General features: G+C 45.7%; 1 protein-coding gene across 1 annotated transcript; it reads right to left on the bottom strand.

Moving 5' to 3' along the window:
- Window positions 1–8284: 8284 nt before the first annotated feature.
- LOC139568377 (zinc finger protein ZFP2-like) lies at window positions 8285–17476 on the bottom strand. Its single transcript, XM_071390158.1, has 3 exons — window positions 17384–17476; window positions 11440–12046; window positions 8285–10582 (listed from the first exon to the last, which is right to left on the bottom strand). Exons 2-3 carry the CDS (start codon window positions 12038–12040, stop codon window positions 9444–9446), a joined length of 1740 nt encoding a protein of 579 aa, XP_071246259.1. The 5' UTR covers window positions 12041–12046; window positions 17384–17476; the 3' UTR covers window positions 8285–9443.
- Window positions 17477–17849: the final 373 nt, after the last annotated feature.

Raw genomic sequence — 17849 nt, 5'->3', positions numbered from 1 at the left:
CATCGGACTGTCTCTCGACAACAACGCCGGATTCCTGCCGTAATCCCTGAGCCACTACTTCTGATCCTCACAGCTAGCTTGCAGCTAGCGCAGCTAGCGCCACTGCCACGAAGCTAGCACCAGTTAGCAAACACAATTCTACAATTCACAACCTCTCTTTCGCCATCCGGCTTGGATTCTCTGTCGACACGACCACGTCTGAGCAGACCCCCTCCGTCTGAGCAGACCACCCCCCGGGCTACTAACTTTAAACGCCGCGTGCTAGCTTAGTGGAGGCCTCCCTGCTCCATCTACGGCTGCCCCCTGGACACTATGATCACTTGGCTACATAGCTGATCCATGCTTGACTGTCCATTAATTCACGGTACTCCATTCTGTTTATTTGTGTTTTATCTGTCGGCTCTGTGCTTTAACTCAGGATCTGTGTGTAGTTAATCCGACCCTCTCTGCCTAGTCGTCGCCATTTTTACCTGTTGTTGCTGTGTTAGACTAGCACCCTGTTATTGCTGCTGTTATCTTACCTGTTGTTTTAGCTAGCTCTCCCAATCAAGACCTGCAATCACTTCATGCCTTATTGTATGTCTCTCTCAAATATCAATATGCCTTGCATACTGTTGTTCAGGCTAGTTATCATTATCATTGTTTTGGTTTGCAATGGACCCTGTAGTTCCACTCTCCGTACCTCTGATACCTCCTTTGTCCCACCCCCCACACATGCGGTGACCTCACCCATTGAGACCAGCATGTCCAGAGATACAACCTCTCTTATCATCACCCAGTGCCTGGGCTTGCCTCCGCTGTACCCGCGCCCCACCATACCCCTGTCTGCACATTATGCCCAGAATCTATTCTACCACGCCCATAAATCTGCTCCTTTTATTCTTTGTCCCCAACGCTCTAGGCGACCAGTTTTGATAGCCTTTAGCCGCACCCTCATCCTACTACTCCTCTGTTCCTCGGGTGATGTGGAGGTAAACCCAGGCCCTGCATGTCCCCAGTCACCCTCATTTGTTGACTTCTGTAATCGAAAAAGCCTTGGCCTCATGCATGTCAACATCAGAAGCCTCCTCCCTAAGTTTGCCTTACTCACCGCTTTAGCACACTCTGCCAACCCTGATGTCCTTGCCGTGTCCGAATCCTGGCTTAGGAAGGCCACCAAAAATTCTGAGATTTCCATACCCAACTATAACACTTTCCGTCAAGATAGAACTGCCAAAGGGGGAGGAGTTGCAATCTACTGCAGAGATAGCCTGCAAAGTTCTGTCATACTTTCCAGGTCTATGCCCAAACAGTTCGAACTTCTAATTTTAAAAATTAATCTCTCCAGAAATAAGTCTCTCACTGTTGCCGCCTGCTACCGACCCCCCTCAGCTCCCAGCTGTGCCCTGGACACCATCTGTGAATTGATCGCTCCCCATCTAGCTTCAGAGTTTGTTCTGTTAGGTGACCTAAACTGGGATATGCTTAACACCCCGGCAGTCCTACAATCCAAGCTTGATGCCCTCAATCTCACACAAATCATCAAGGAACCCACCAGGTACAACCCTAAATCCGTAAACATGGGCACCCTAATTGACATTATCCTGACCAACCTGCCCTCCAAATACACCTCTGCTGTCTTCAATCAAGATCTCAGCGATCACTGCCTCATTGCCTGTATCCGCCACGGGTCCGCGGTCAAACGACCACCCCTCATCACTGTCAAACGCTCCCTAAAACACTTCTGCGAGCAGGCCTTTCTAATCGACCTGGCCCGGGTACCCTGGAAGGATATTGACCTCATCCCGTCAGTTGAGGATGCCTGGTCATTCTTTAAAAGTTACTTCCTCACCATATTAGACAAGCATGCTCCGTTCAAAAAATGCAGAACCAAGAACAGATATAGCCCTTGGTTCACTCCAGACCTGACTGCCCTCGACCAGCACAAAAACATCCTGTGGCGAACTGCAATAGCATCGAAGAGCCCCCGCGATATGCAACTGTTCAGGGAAGTCAGGAACCAATACACGCAGTCAGTCAGGAAAGCAAAGGCCAGCTTTTTCAAGCAGAAATTTGCATCCTGTAGCTCTAACTCCAAAAAGTTCTGGGATACTGTAAAGTCCATGGAGAACAAGAGCACCTCCTCCCAGCTGCCCACTGCACTGAGGCTAGGTAACACGGTCACCACCGATAAATCCGTGATAATCGAAGACTTCAACAAGCATTTCTCAATGGCTGGCCATGCCTTCCTCCTGGCGACTCCAACCTTGGCCAACAGCCCCGCCCCCCCCGCTGCTACTCGCCCAAGCCTCCCCAGCTTCTCCTTTACCCAAATCCAGATAGCAGATGTTCTGAAAGAGCTGGAAAACCTGGACCCATACAAATCAGCTGGGCTTGACAATCTGGACCCCCTATTTCTGAAACTGTCCGCCGCCATTGTCGCACCCCCTATTACCAGCCTGTTCAACCTCTCCTTCGTATCATCTGAGATCCCCAAGGATTGGAAAGCTGCCGCGGTCATCCCCCTCTTCAAAGGGGGAGACACCCTGGACCCAAACTGTTACAGACCTATATCCATCCTGCCCTGCCTATCTAAGGTCTTCGAAAGCCAAGTCAACAAACAGATCACTGACCATCTCGAATCCCACCGTACCTTCTCCGCTGTGCAATCCGGTTTCCGAGCCGGTCACGGGTGCACCTCAGCCACGCTCAAGGTACTAAACGATATCATAACCGCCATCGATAAAAGACATTACTGTGCAGCCGTCTTCATCGACCTGGCCAAGGCTTTCGACTCTGTCAATCACCATATTCTTATCGGCAGACTCAGTAGCCTCGGTTTTTCTAATGACTGCCTTGCCTGGTTCACCAACTACTTTGCAGACAGAGTTCAGTGTGTCAAATCGGAGGGCATGTTGTCCGGTCCTCTGGCAGTCTCTATGGGGGTACCACAGGGTTCAATTCTCGGGCCGACTCTTTTCTCTGTATACATCAATGATGTTGCTCTTGCTGCGGGCGATTCCCTGATCCACCTCTACGCAGACGACACCATTCTATATACTTCCGGCCCTTCCTTGGACACTGTGCTATCTAACCTCCAAACGAGCTTCAATGCCATACAACACTCCTTCCGTGGCCTCCAACTGCTCTTAAACGCTAGTAAAACCAAATGCATGCTTTTCAACCGTTCGCTGCCTGCACCCGCACGCCCGACTAGCATCACCACCCTGGACGGTTCCGACCTAGAATATGTGGACATCTATAAGTACCTAGGTGTCTGGCTAGACTGCAAACTCTCCTTCCAGACTCATATCAAACATCTCCAATCCAAAATCAAATCAAGAATCGGCTTTCTATTCCGCAACAAAGCCTCCTTCACTCACGCCGCCAAACTTACCCTAGTAAAACTGACTATCCTACCGATCCTCGACTTCGGCGATGTCATCTACAAAATAGCTTCCAATACTCTACTCAGCAAACTGGATGCAGTTTATCACAGTGCCATTCGTTTTGTTACTAAAGCACCTTATACGACCCACCACTGCGACCTGTATGCCCTAGTCGGCTGGCCCTCGCTACATGTTCGTCGTCAGACCCACTGGCTCCAGGTCATCTACAAGGCTATGCTAGGTAAAGTGCCGCCTTATCTCAGTTCACTGGTCACGATGGCTACACCCACCCGCAGCACGCGCTCCAGCAGGTGTATCTCACTGATCATCCCTAAAGCCAAAACCTCATTTGGACGCCTTTCCTTCCAGTTCTCTGCTGCCTGCGACTGGAACGAATTGCAAAAATCTCTGAAGTTGGAGACTTTTATCTCCCTCAACAACTTTAAAAATCTGCTATCCGAGCAGCTAACCGATCGCTGCAGCTGTACATAGTCCATCTGTAAACTACCCACCCAATTTACCTACCTCACCCCCCATACTGCTTTTATTTATTTACTTTTCTGCTCTTTTGCACACCAGTATCTCTTCTTGCACATGATCATCTGATGATTTATCACTCCAGTGTTAATCTGCTAAATTGTAATTATTCGATTTATTGCCTACCTCATGCCTTTTGCACACATTGTATATAGATTCTCTTTTTTTTCTACCATGTTATTGACTTGTTTATTGTTTACTCCATGTGTAACTCTGTGTTGTCTGTTCACACTGCTATGCTTTATCTTGGCCAGGTCGCAGTTGCAAATGAGAACTTGTTCTCAACTAGCCTACCTGGTTAAATAAAGGTGAAATAAAATAAAATAAAAAATAGTCCTGGTTACCGTGTGAACACAATGAGTGGTATTCACACATTCAGTTTATAGTCCTGGTTACCGTGTGAACACAATGAGTGGTATTCACACATTCAGTTTATAGTCCTGGTCACCGTGGGAACACAATGAGTGGTATTCACACAGTTTATAGTCCTGGTCACCGTGGGAACACAATAAGTGGTATTCACACATTCAGTTTATAGTCCTGGTCACCGTGGGAACACAATGAGTGGTATTCACACATTCAGTTTATAGTCCTGGTCACCGTAGGAACACAACGAGTGGTATTCACACATTCCGTTTATAGTCCTGGTCACCGTGGGAACACAATGAGTGGTATTCCCACATTCAGTATATAGTCCTGGTCACCGTGCGAACACAATGAGCGGTATTCACACATTCCGTATATAGTCCTGGTCACCGTGGGAACACAATGAGTGGTATTCACACAGTCAGTTTATAGTCCTGGTCACCGTGGGAACACAATGAGTGGTATTCACACATTCAGTTTATAGTCCTGGTCACCGTGCGAACACAATTAGTGGTATTCACACATTCAGTTTATAGTCCTGGTCACCGTGGGAACACAATGAGTGGTATTCACACAGTTTATAGTCCTGGTCACCGTGTGAACACAATGAGTGGTATTCACACAGTTTATAGTCCTGGTCACCGTGGGAACACAATAAGTGGTATTCACACATTCAGTTTATAGTCCTGGTCACCGTGGGAACACAATGAGTGGTATTCACACATTCAGTTTATAGTCCTGGTCACCGTAGGAACACAACGAGTAGTATTCACACATTCCGTTTATAGTCCTGGTCACCGTGGGAACACAATGAGTGGTATTCCCACATTCAGTATATAGTCCTGGTCACCGTGCGAACACAATGAGCGGTATTCACACATTCAGTATATAGTCCTGGTCACCGTGGGAACACAATGAGTGGTATTCACACAGTCAGTTTATAGTCCTGGTCACCGTGGGAACACAATGAGTGGTATTCACACATTCAGTTTATAGTCCTGGTCACCGTGCGAACACAATTAGTGGTATTCACACATTCAGTTTATAGTCCTGGTCACCGTGGGAACACAATGAGTGGTATTCACACATTCAGTTTATAGTCCTGGTCACCGTGCGAACACAATGAGCGGTATTCACACATTCAGTTTATAGTCCTGGTCACCGTGGGAACACAACGAGTGGTATTCACACAGTCAGTTTATAGTCCTGGTCACCGTGCGAACACAATGAGCGGTATTCACACAGTCAGTGTATAGTCCTGGTCACCGTGGGAACACAATTAGTGGTATTCACACATTCAGTTTATAGTCCTGGTCACCTTGGGAACACAATGAGTGGTATTCACACATTCAGTTTATAGTCCTGGTCACCGTGGGAACACAATGAGTGGTATTCCCACATTCAGTATATAGTCCTGGTCACCGTGGGAACACAATGAGTGGTATTCACAGTCAGTTTATAGTCCTGGTTACCGTGGGAACACAATGAGTGGTATTCCCACATTTAGTATATAGTCCTGGTCACCGTGGGAACACAATGAGTGGTATTCCCACATTCAGTATATAGTCCTGGTCACAGTGGGAACACAATGAGTGGTATTCACACAGTCAGTTTATAGTCCTGGTCACCTTGGGAACACAATGAGTGGTATTCACACAGTCAGTTTATAGTCCTGGTCACCGTGGGAACCAAATGAGTGGTATTCACACAGTCAGTTTATAGTCATGGACAGGATGAGGTGAAGCCTTCCGTCAGGAGAGCTGTGATTGGCTCAGGTGAGGGAATAGCATTCATCGCCTGCCTTGATCTTTGACTCATGGCATGGCACGAGTTAATCAACTGTCCACGTAAATGGAGGGTACTTTGTACTCTCATAACATCTGCCACCACCTGTGTGAAGACTATGATCGCACAGATACCAAACAGTACACGTTTCCGTGGACACCTGAGGGTAATACCTGTTCACTGTCAGAAAAACATAAATCACACACATTCTAAAATGGAATCTTATTACACACAAACACTTTTAAACATGTCATTTTCAGTCTGTTTACGCGGTTTGCTTGAGGAAATATGAGATTGAGGCACTTTTGCGTGCAGTGTATGGTTCTCCAATGGAGAAGTTCCCTGGCTGTGTTGTAGTCATCGTCACTCTTCGTCAGAACTCTGCTGTGTTCATGTCTCCGGCAGGCCGTCTGTGTACCACTGGGTTAAACTTGCCGCCTTTGAGCTGATGGGAGGAGCTTTGTGATGGGAGGAGCTTTGATGTAGACTAGAGGTGTGAGATGAGCAAAAGAGGAGAAGGACGACCCTTGTTGGGAGAATGCTGGGAGCGGCCGGCCCCTCCCCCACTGCTGGGAGCGGCCCCTCCCCCACTGCCGGGAGCGACCCCTCCCCCTCTTTGTTCTCTGTTCAGTGCAGAGCTCCTTGTGTTTTCTCTTTGTGATTGACGCCTGGCGTGGACATGTTCATTCAACACTCCTCTACACCTGCCAGCGTTAGCCCTACCAGCCTGCTAGCGTTAGCCCCTACCAGCCTGCTAGCGTTAGCCCCACCAGCCTGCCAGCGTTAGCCCCCTACCAGCCTGCTAGCGTTAGCCCCTATCAGCCTGCTAGCATCAGCCCTACCAGCGTCAGCCCTACCAGTGTCAGCCCTACCAGCGTCAGCCCTACCAGCCTGCTAGCGTCAGCCCTACCAGCATCAGCCCTACCAGCCTGCTAGCGTCAGCCCTACCAGCGTCAGCCCTACCAGCGTCAGCCCTACCAGCCTGCTAGCGTCAGCCCTACCAGCCTGCTAGCGTCAGCCCTACCAGCATCAGCCCTACCAGCCTGCTAGCGTCAGCCCTACCAGCCTGCCAGCGTCAGCCCTACCAGCCTGCCAGCGTCAGCCCTACCAGCGTCAGCCCTACCAGCCTGCTAGCGTTAGCCCTACCAGCCTGCTAGCGTTAGCCCTACCAGCCTGCTAGCGTTAGCCCTACCAGCCTGCTAGCGTTAGCCCTACCAGCCTGCTAACGTTACATTAGCACTGAATGAGTCAGCCAGTTGCTATCAAGACCCAGCTTACAGCTACATTAAAGTAGACCAAAGTTCTGATCATACATAACTCCATCTAATAGGGCTGGGCGATACGGACCAAATATTTAATATAACGGTGGGACGGGATTTTAGGTTTTTGAATAATACAAATTCTTTCTCCATTCTTATTGTTTTATACAATTAAACTTTAACAAAATATAATTTCCTGCATTTCCATCATATTTCTTCATTTCCTGATCCACTAATTTGAGGTCATTTCCACACTGCCACGCAGGGCTGCAAGATATTGCCCCCCCCCCCCCAAAAAATATTTTATTTAACCAAATGTTGCAATTGTGATTTGACTTCTAATTTAGATGAAAACACTTGGGTGAACTGTTGGAATCATGGAAATAGAATGTTTATTTTAATTCTATAGTCAGAATATAAATAAGTGGGCATTTTGAATAGAGTGTTGGTTGGCATGACAACAAATGGAAATGCAGGGAGGAGCTACTTCATGTAGCTAACATATTCATGCTTCTCCTGATCTTATTGGTTTAGAAGATACTACTTCACAAACAACATGCTGATTTAGGCCTCCACCATCACTGGTATCAGGCTGTATTAACTAGCTACCGTTGCTCTGACTCAGTACATCTATTATCTAGCTAGCGACTAACACGATATAGAACAACTCGCTAAGAAAAGACAAACTGGCTGTTTGCAGATGTAAGAAACAAAAGGAAGGGTACATTCTAGAAGGCTAGTGTATTGATATTGTTGCGTGTGCTGCACTGACCATGCAGACTGAACGCACGTGTCTGGAAACAACATATGAGCTCCTTGAGCGACAGGGGGCGGGGCTAGGTCTGTGTGGAATGCGGCATAGAGAGAGAGCAGAGAGAGATGACAAAATGGACGTTACACACGGCGTATCACATTTAACAAACCAAACGTTCAAATACCGGTATATGTAATAAAAAATATATATATATAAATAAAAATAAAAAACTTTATTTAACTAGGCAAGTCCGTTCACAACAAATTCTTACTTACAATGACGGCCGATATAGAAGGTAAAGTAAAAACCCAAACCGGTCCGTGCATCAATATCGGTATATAGTAAAATACGGTACACCGCACAGCCCTTCCATCTAACCAATTATCAGAAAATGTTAGCTATATGCAGTTATCCTAGCCAGTAAGCGAGTCAGCCAGCTAACGTTAGCTATTTAGCCAAATAACGTTAGCTATTTAGTCAGCTAACGTTAGCTATTTAGCCAAATAACGTTAGCTATTTAGCCAAATAACGTTAGCTATTTAGTCAGCTAACGTTAGCTATTTAGCCAAATAACGTTAGCTATTTAGCCAAATAACGTTAGCTATTTAGCCAAATAACGTTAGCTATTTAGCCAAATAACGTTAGCTATTTAGCCAAATAACGTTAGCTATTTAGCCAAATAACGTTAGCTATTTAGCCAAATAACGTTAGCTATTAGCCTAGCCAAAGCACAGTTATGGTCGGCATGCGAGAGCCCAACTACTGGAGACCAGTTAGAACACAACATAACGACTTCCCACTAGATAACACAGTCACAAAGTCCTTGAAGAGCATGAGATATGGGTAACATTAGCTAGCTACCGAGTTAGAATAGGAACAGAGTACATCCTGCCTTGTTTCCTTTTTTTGGGCTGACGGTGGGACATGCCTCGTAGGTGCTCTGAGCACTGCTCACACTCAGCGATGACGGCTGATTTGAGGCCCAATACATTCAACATGTTGAATTATTGTGACGTCGTAAGAGCCTGTAGAGTGGAGAAACCTACCGCGGCAGCCCCCACAGCCTGTAGAGTGGAGAAACCTATCGCGGCAGCCCCCACGGCCTGTAGAGTGGAGAAACCTATCGCGGCAGCCCCCACAGCCTGTAGAGTGGAGAAACCTATCGCGGCAGCCACCACAGCCTGTAGAGTGGAGAAAGCGAGAGCCATCAACCGGGAATCAGGTACGTATTAACACTTTACGGGGCTGCCGGGCTAGGTTTTACTCTGGATTTACTCCGACTTGGAAAAAATGGGCCGGGATCTGATCGGGAGCCTGTAGATCGGGATCCTGTAGATCGGGCTAAAAACGTGTCCACGTTTAGCTGGTGTTTCTTTAAGTATGCTGTCTGCCTGAAGACCTTCCCACACTGAGAGAGGTGGTACAGGGCTTCGCTCCTGTGTGAGTTAACTGGTGTGCCCTCAGATGTGATGACTGACGGAAACTCTTCCCACATTGAGGGCAGTGGTAAGGCTTCTCTCCTGTGTGAGTTCGACAATGTTTTTTCAGGTATCTTGCCAGACTAAAGCTCTTCCCACATTGAGGGCAGTGGTAATTCTTCTCTCCTGTGTGAGTTAACTGGTGGGCCGTCACATTTGATGAATGACTGAAACTCTTTCCACATTGAAGGCAGTGGTAAGGCTTCTCTACTGTGTGAGTTAACTGGTGTGCCCTCAGGCTTCCTGTTTGACTGAAGCTCTTGTCACACTGGGAGCAGTGATAAGGCATCTTTCTTGTGTGAGTAAGCTGGTGTCTGTTTAAGGTCTGTAAAAGAGGAAAACTCATCCCACAAACAGAGCAGTGGTACGGCTTCTCTCCCGAGTGAGTTCTATGGTGTGTCTTCAGGTGTCCTGCCTGACTGAAGGTCTTCCCACACTGAGAGCAGTGGTATGGCTTCTCTCCTGTGTGAATTAGCTGGTGTGCCTTTAGAGCTCCTGCCCGACCAAAGCTCTTCCCACACTGAAAGCAGTGGTACGGCTTCTCTCCTGTATGTATTCTCTTGTGTTCGTTTAGCTGTCCTTCCATACGGAAGCTCTTCCCACATTGGAAGCAGTGGAAAGGCTTCTCTCCTGTATGTATTCTCTGATGCCTCTTCAAATTGAACGAACAACTGAAAGTCTTCCTACACTGGGAGCAGTGGTACGACTTCTTTCCTGTGTGAGTAAGTTGGTGCGTCTTCAAGCTGCTTGGTGTCTGAAATCTCTTCCCACATTGACCACACGGGTACATTTTCTTTCTTTTGAGGGTCTTTTTGTGTGGTATGAGGTGAGTTGGACAAATAAAACTGCCTCTACAATCTGAACAGGGGTGGGGCCTACAAGTGTGCCTCCTCAACTCCTCTGGCTCATAGAAACTAGTGAAGCAGTCCATGCAGTGGTGATGTTTCTGTCTTGAGTTCCTCTGTCTGTGTTGCTTATGGTTTCCTGATGCTGTGGAACTGGGCTCACTGTCTGAACCTGGGTTGGAGCTCTCTCCTGTGGGAATAAGGACAGATAAAGGGTTAGAATCAGGAAGAGAACATTGGAGGGTTTCTTGTTTAAGAATGATTCAGACCACTTTATTTGTCCAATTAGAACACAAGGTCCAATGGAATAGTGACTTCCTGTTTAAAACCAACACACACACACACAGGTTGGCGCCGAGGGCTGCCGTACTATAGGGCACGTGGACCAATTGCTGTGGGGAGTTAGGGGCACAACAGCAGGCGATGGCACTATCCCAAGCCTACAGCTCTTTATTCATTGTTTCATTAATTAACAGTTGATTAATAGCAGATGTTATTATTTACTGGGCACCGCTCGGGCGATGAAAACAACGACTTTCTAAATCAGAAACATCTACCATCCACAGATATACAATCCGACTTGGGGAAAGAGTTGCCAAACAGTCAGAGACACAGGTTGGTAAACTGTGGGTTAGTGGAATACTGCTACACAGAGTATATAATCTCTGTCTATCAGCTGGACAAACTTCAACAATAGTATATCATCTCTGTTTAAAAGCTGGACAAACTTTAACAATAGTATATCATCTCTGTTTAAAAGCTGGGCTAACTTCAACAATAGTATATCATCTCTGTCTATCAGCTGGACTAACTTCAACAATAGTATATCATCTCTGTTTAAAAGCTGGACTAACTTCAACAATAGTATATCATCTCTGTTTAAAAGTTGGGCTAACTTCAACAATAGTATATCATCTCTGTTTAAAAGCTGGGCTAACTTCAACAATAGTTGTGGGAAGTGAGCTGTCAATAATAGCAATAATAATTGTAGAATCCCCTGAGGCCACCAAGTCACCAACCTCTCTCCGTACTCACACCTGAACTTACCTGGGTCAGTGATACTATCTACATCTTCCTCCTCTTCGTCTAGATCTGGAGCAGACACGTCCCTGTTCTCCTCCTCCTCTTTGACAGCTCTCTCCTCCTCCTCCTCCTCCTCTTTGACAGCTCTCTCCTCCACCTCCTCTTTGACAGCTCTCTCCTCCACCACCCCCTCCTCCTCTTTGACAGCTCTCTCCTCCTCCGCCTCCTCCTCTTTGACAGCTCTCTCCTCCACCACCCCCTCCTCCTCTTTGACAGCTCTCTGCTCCTCCGCCTCTTTGACAGCTCTCTCCTCTGCTTCCTCCTCTTTGACAGCTCTCTCCTCCACCACCCCCTCCTCCTCTTTGACAGCTCTCTCCTCTGCTTCCTCCTCTTTGACAGCTCTCTCCTGCACTTCCTCAATGACAGCTCTCTCCTCCACCTCCTCTTTGACTGCCATCTCTTCCTCTAGGACTTCTGTCTCCTCTTTGACAATCACATTGAGTTCCAGTGTTTGACTGCAGTCCTCCAGCTTGACTGAGACCACCTCTGGACCCTGCTGTGAGCTTCTCTGGGCTGGAACACCACAGTAAGAACCCGGGGACTCTGTGGACTTGGGTTCAGACATGGAAGTCTACAGATGGATCCAAAAGAGGCACAAAAAAAGTGAGTTTCACAAACAGGATGAGTTTCACTAGAACAGCTTTGCTAATAAAGTGATAGATACACCATGTATAAAACATATTCCATCTACTGGGATTCTGATCAGAACATGTAGCTAGCGAGCCAACATCGCTGTGGCAACGATCGCTAACGTTAGCCATTTGAGCTAATTGTGTTAACGTTAGCCTACTGATACATTTTACCGTCACCTTTCTCAATAGGGTGGGATGATATCTAGCTGGATCGCTAGATACAATTACAAGCAAGAAGTCTGCTAGTTAAAAGCAAAGCCGAACCAAAATGACATTTGATATCACGCTGGCTGAATGATGAAGTAAATTATTACTACAATTGAAGTTAGCTAGCTAAGGTGAGCTAGCTAGCTAACAAACACTGCGGTCAAGTGATCCAACACTCGCAAAACTCAGTAAAGCCATCCGCTCTTCAGTTTCCTCATGAATTTGCAAATACACAACACTATACAGTATCGTGTGTTTCCTGGGAGGGAAACTGAGTTGGATGCTGTCATGCTCAGAGAGACGACGGCTTCAAATCGTCTCCAAGAAAACAACTTGAACCACACTTATTCAGTCTTCCAGAATCAAAATGATACCAAATGGTTGATTTCATTTTGGCGCCTTATCAAGGCTGCAGTAGGTGGAGCGGTTTATCGAGGCTGCAGTAGGTGGTGCGGTTTATCAAGGCTGCAGTAGGTGGTGCGGTTTATCGAGGCTGCAGTAGGTGGTGCGGTTTATCGAGGCTGCAGTAGGTGGTGCGGTTTATCGAGGCTGCAGTAGGTGGTGCGGTTTATCGAGGCTGCAGTAGGTGGAGCGGTTTATCGAGGCTGCAGTAGGTGGTGCGGTTTATCAAGGCTGCAGTAGGTGGTGCGGTTTATCAAGGCTGCAGTAGGTGGTGCGGTTTATCAAGGCTGCAGTAGGTGGTGCGGTTTATCAAGGCTGCAGTAGGTGGTGCGGTTTATCAAGGCTGCAGTAGGTGGTGCGGTTTATCAAGGCTGCAGTAGGTGGTGCGGTTTATCAAGGCTGCAGTAGGTGGTGCGGTTTATCAAGGCTGCAGTAGGTGGTGCGGTTTATCAAGGCTGCAGTAGGTGGTGCGGTTTATCAAATGTTACATTGTTAAAGATGTGTTTACAGTCATGACATCACCAACACACAGAAAGTGAGCTTGATATAATTTTTTAGTAGATCAACAATCCAGTGTGATGACCATTACATACCATACGATGCCCATTACATACCATACGATGACCATTACATACGACCATTACATACCATACGATGCCCATTACATACCATACGATGACCATTACATACGACCATTACATACCATACGATGCCCATTACATACGACCATTACATACCATACGATGCCCATTACATACCATACGATGCCCATTACATACCATACGATGCCCATTACATACCATACGATGCCCATTACATACCATACGATGCCCATTACATACGATGCCCATTACATACCATACGATGCCCATTGCATACCATACGATGCCCATTGCATACCATACGATGCCCATTGCATACCATACCCATTACATACCATACGATGCCCATTATGACATCTTAAAGATGTGTTGTGACACGTGTACCACTTGCAGATAGGTAATCCACTGTCATTAACATTGTAAAGCATAACATGCCCCCATTACGCCAGCTACAACATTGTAAAGCATAACATGCCTACATTACGCCAGCTACAACATTGTAAAAACACTGGTTTACAGTATATTACAGTGAACTTCGAGTGATTTCAATTCAAATTGAACAGAGTAAAAACGGATGGTAAACATGTCTGCCACTAGTAGGTTAAGTGTACCTATTATGGCCACCAAAATATCAGTTTAAACATCTAACATATACTGCCCTAACTTTTGTAAGAAAAGTGGATATAAAATAAAATAATAATATCTAATATGAAGATTTATGACTTTACTTACAGATATTTGATCAAATGTGAAAAATAACCTCTTAAATAATACATTTTTATTAACTTTCAAATGTTCAAAATTTACAAACTAACATTTCTTATGTAAAATTATTATATTAATCTCCCGTAAAATTATTAAAAATAAACAGATCATTGCCATCAGGGCCTTAAATTAACCCCCCCCCCCCCCCCCCCCCCCCCTGACCTGTGACCTGTGACCCTACGGTGGCAAGACATCCATTCTAAGTGATCTGATTGAACAGTACGAAACAACTCAACTTCAACCCCAAAAATGTTCCTGCATTTCCATCAATTTCTGCACTCATGAGATCACTGCCATGTACGGGTTCACGATATGGGCAATATTAGACCACCCGAGTGGCGCAGTGGTCTAAGGCACCGCATCACACTGCTAGCTGTGCCACTAGAGATTCTGGGTTAGGGGAGGGTTTGTGACCGGGAGACCCATGGGCCGGTGCACAATTGGCCCAGAGTCGTCCGGGTTAGGGGAGGATTTGGCCGGCAGGGATGTCCTTGTCCCATCGCGCACCAGCAACTCCTGTGACGTGCCGGGCGCAGTGCACACTGATACGGTGGCCAGGTGTATGGTGTTTCCTCTGACACATTGGTGCGGCTGGCTTCCGTGTTAAGTGGGCATTGTGTCAAGAAGTAGTGCGGTTTGGTTGTGTTTCGGAGGACGCACGGCTCTGATTTGCATGTGATTTTGACATTAATACAGGTCACATATCAGTTTGCAAACAATGTAAAAAAATAATATATATCATCGAGTTAATAAAGCTGCATACAAACACAGCCCTTTTTTGCTTTCTTGAGTAAGGCAGCTCCAAAATGCAGGTGTTTCAGCCTAGTCCTTTCTGTGGTGTAGTGGTGCAAGCCAGCAGGAAAAAACAGAGCTTTGTGCTGTGATTGGCTTAGTGTTCTGTCACTCATGAGGACTTTACGTCACTGCCAAGTGTAAGAGCAGACCTTAAATTCTAGCCCTTCGGCTGCTGTCATATACGTGCCCATCCAAGAAGGCTCAAGGTCATTGGCCACAGATAAAATGACGTCAAATCACATTATATCTACGGTAGCTTTGACTGGACTGATCATGTCAACATCATACTTTCACAATCTTAGCTAGCAGTCATCATCATGAATCAAGTCAACAATCTACCTGCAAATCCTTTTTAATCCTTGTCATATGAAGAGAAATTATAGATAAAACATATCGGTGCTCGTCGGACATAAACATTACACAACAAGTTGGAAATCGCAAATTCAAAGAGTGGTTTGGAAGGAATCAGTGACAGTGGCTGTGTGGTCTCAAATCTGGGATTAAGGGGATATTTTCCAAGTTTAAATTGATAAACATTCAACATTGGCCATGCTGTCAATGAAGCATGATTAGTGCTGCACTCAAAACAACTTAACTCGGAGGACCGCCGCGCCACCTTCCTGTTCAACTGAGCCGAGCACAACAATGGGAGTCCAAAATGTATTGGATGCTGCTAGTCCAAAATGTATTGTATGCTGCTAGTCCAAAATGTATTGTATGCTGCTTCTTAAAGGATGTAATATGCCAGGGAGATATGATATACTGTAGCTAAGAAAGTACTACTAAGTGTATGTTGTGTAGTAAGATGTTAGTAGCCCATGTGCCTCATGCTAATAATAGTCTATTTACGCCTCTTAATTTCCCCTACTGTTCTGACTGTTCTACTGTAGCCTATAACCTGTTTTAGAGAAATGTAATCATCGAATATTGTAAAAGCTTTCATTGTCTGCTTATATGCCCCCTTTATTTATCCTACGGTTCTGACTTGGTGTACAGGGAGAGCACTGTAAGAACGGCCCATGTTCTGAATTCTGTCGCTGTACATTTCAATAGTGCTAAACAAATAGTTAGTGACTAATGTTACGTCCTTCCTAGCTCACTCATTATCTTAATTTAAATTACGGATTGCCTCTTATCTGCTTGTCGTCCCCTTATGCCGTAGTTTGTACATCTCAATTGTCAGTGGAAACCACATTTGTTAAAGCAAGTCAGCCATATCAGCTGTTGTTGTTTTTAAAGGCAGTAAATGAGGCTGAATGAACTGATTCGCTGCCAGACAAGGCTCCGCTGATAGCCAAGAGTAGCAGTGGTAAGGTGTTGAGACTGCTGTTGGGACAGCTTTATGTAGGTTAAACAGTTTGTGGTCACCGTTCGTCACCGTTATAATGCAATGAATGTATTGTTTAGTGTTGTGTAGTGGCTTTGCTGGCATGCCACATTTGTAGTTTTTTTCACCAAGATGTACATGTGTGAAGGATGGTTTTGTTCTCTTTTAACATAAATATATGCCTTTAGAAGTAGGACATGTTAATCACAAAACATAGCGTGACTGCAGAAAAGCTGTTGTTAATCTAGGGTGTCGACTGTGCAAACCACAAGGTTGAGACAAGATGGAAAAATGCTGAATAACAAGAAAACAGGACCTGAGGAATGTGTAGGGAAAATGCTGAATAACAAGAAAACAGGAACTGAGGAATGTGTAGAAACCAACAAATCAGCTCAATCTTCACAAACACCATTCCGGACATTTGAATCCTGAGTGCTGTGTCTGGGCACCACCGATAGGCTAGCAAGTTTAAACCACGCTAAGCCTCTACTGTGACAGGCCAACTCTGAAGTTGGAACTACCACTGACACAGTATAAAAGAAGATGTCTGTACTATTTCAGTCAGTTCCCTGCTTTACCCTGCGTGGTGATACAGTGAACCCGTATATACGAAAATTGCATTTACCATTTATGGCTTGGGTTTAATTAAAATACTTAAAATATATTCGGTGACTCTGAATCACATTTTGTCCTGATACCAGATTTGAACTGACGCAAATCTCTTTCACATGCTAAAATCGCCAATGGTCCTCCCTCATCTTAAACGGCACCGACAGCCACAATAGTTAATCAAATGCCTGTCCAACTGATTCGTTCTGGCGCCGTCCCTGCCCACTTACTATCTAGTGATCAGGCTGCCTGGTTGAAATGAACGATTCACAAATCACATATTTGACATTGTCTTGATGACGAATAATGTGATCAGTCACAACACAACGTCTTGAAGATAGCTAGCTAAACAAACGTGCTTGCTAACAACGATAGCTAGCTAGCTAACCTAGGTTGAAGATGAAAACCTAGGCAACTTCAACCTACTATAGCTAACGTTAGCTAGATAACATGGCTAGACCGTCTCTAATGTCCTTAAGACTAGCTTTTTGTCGACACATTTCGACAAATAATATGTATTGTGTTATGTATATATAATCGTTATAGAGTGTTTTAAAGCTTGATCTTACTTTGGAACGGGACTTCCAAATGTTGATTACCGACGAAACTAGCAACAACAACAACTAGCTAGCGTAACTCCGAACTACGTCCTTTCCCAGAACGACGTCACAGATAGAACAATGAGCAAGATATTTCACCGGATATATAAGTGTGAAGCATCCGGTTGGCGTTTCCACTCACTACCAAATATGGTGATGAGAGGATGCCCATTGGCCGGCAGTGGGAGAAGATCGATTTTGTAACGACATCATGCAAACTTTCACATCGAAACATTTGATCTCAATACAGTTTTTTGTTCCCAAAACTAGTAGCTGTTAAGAACAGACTTTTTTTTGCCCCATTCGAACTCTGTCAATCTCAACCGGTATCTCTCTCTCGCACGGCACTTCGGATCCCCAGCTGCATCGCCACCCCCACAGTTGACACACAGTGCGTTCACTATCCCAACTGTACACTCCCTCTGACTATGCCGCC

The sequence above is a fragment of the Salvelinus alpinus genome, chromosome 2, assembly GCF_045679555.1.
Source record: "Salvelinus alpinus chromosome 2, SLU_Salpinus.1, whole genome shotgun sequence".
NCBI classification, from domain to species: Eukaryota; Metazoa; Chordata; class Actinopteri; order Salmoniformes; family Salmonidae; genus Salvelinus; species Salvelinus alpinus.
Note: the sequence above shows the minus strand (reverse complement) of the source record. Positions and strands in the feature narration are given on the sequence as shown.

What these genes read in the sequence shown, in the direction of transcription:
- LOC139568377 (XM_071390158.1), bottom strand. Translation starts at nt 12,040, where the DNA reads ATGTCTGAACCCAAGTCCACAGAGTCCCCGGGTTCTTACTGTGGTGTT. An exon ending in AGATAGTATCACTGACCCAG is followed by an intron (nt 10,583 to 11,439) that starts GTAAGTTCAGGT and finishes TTATTCCCACAG; the next exon opens with GAGAGAGCTCCAACCCAGGT.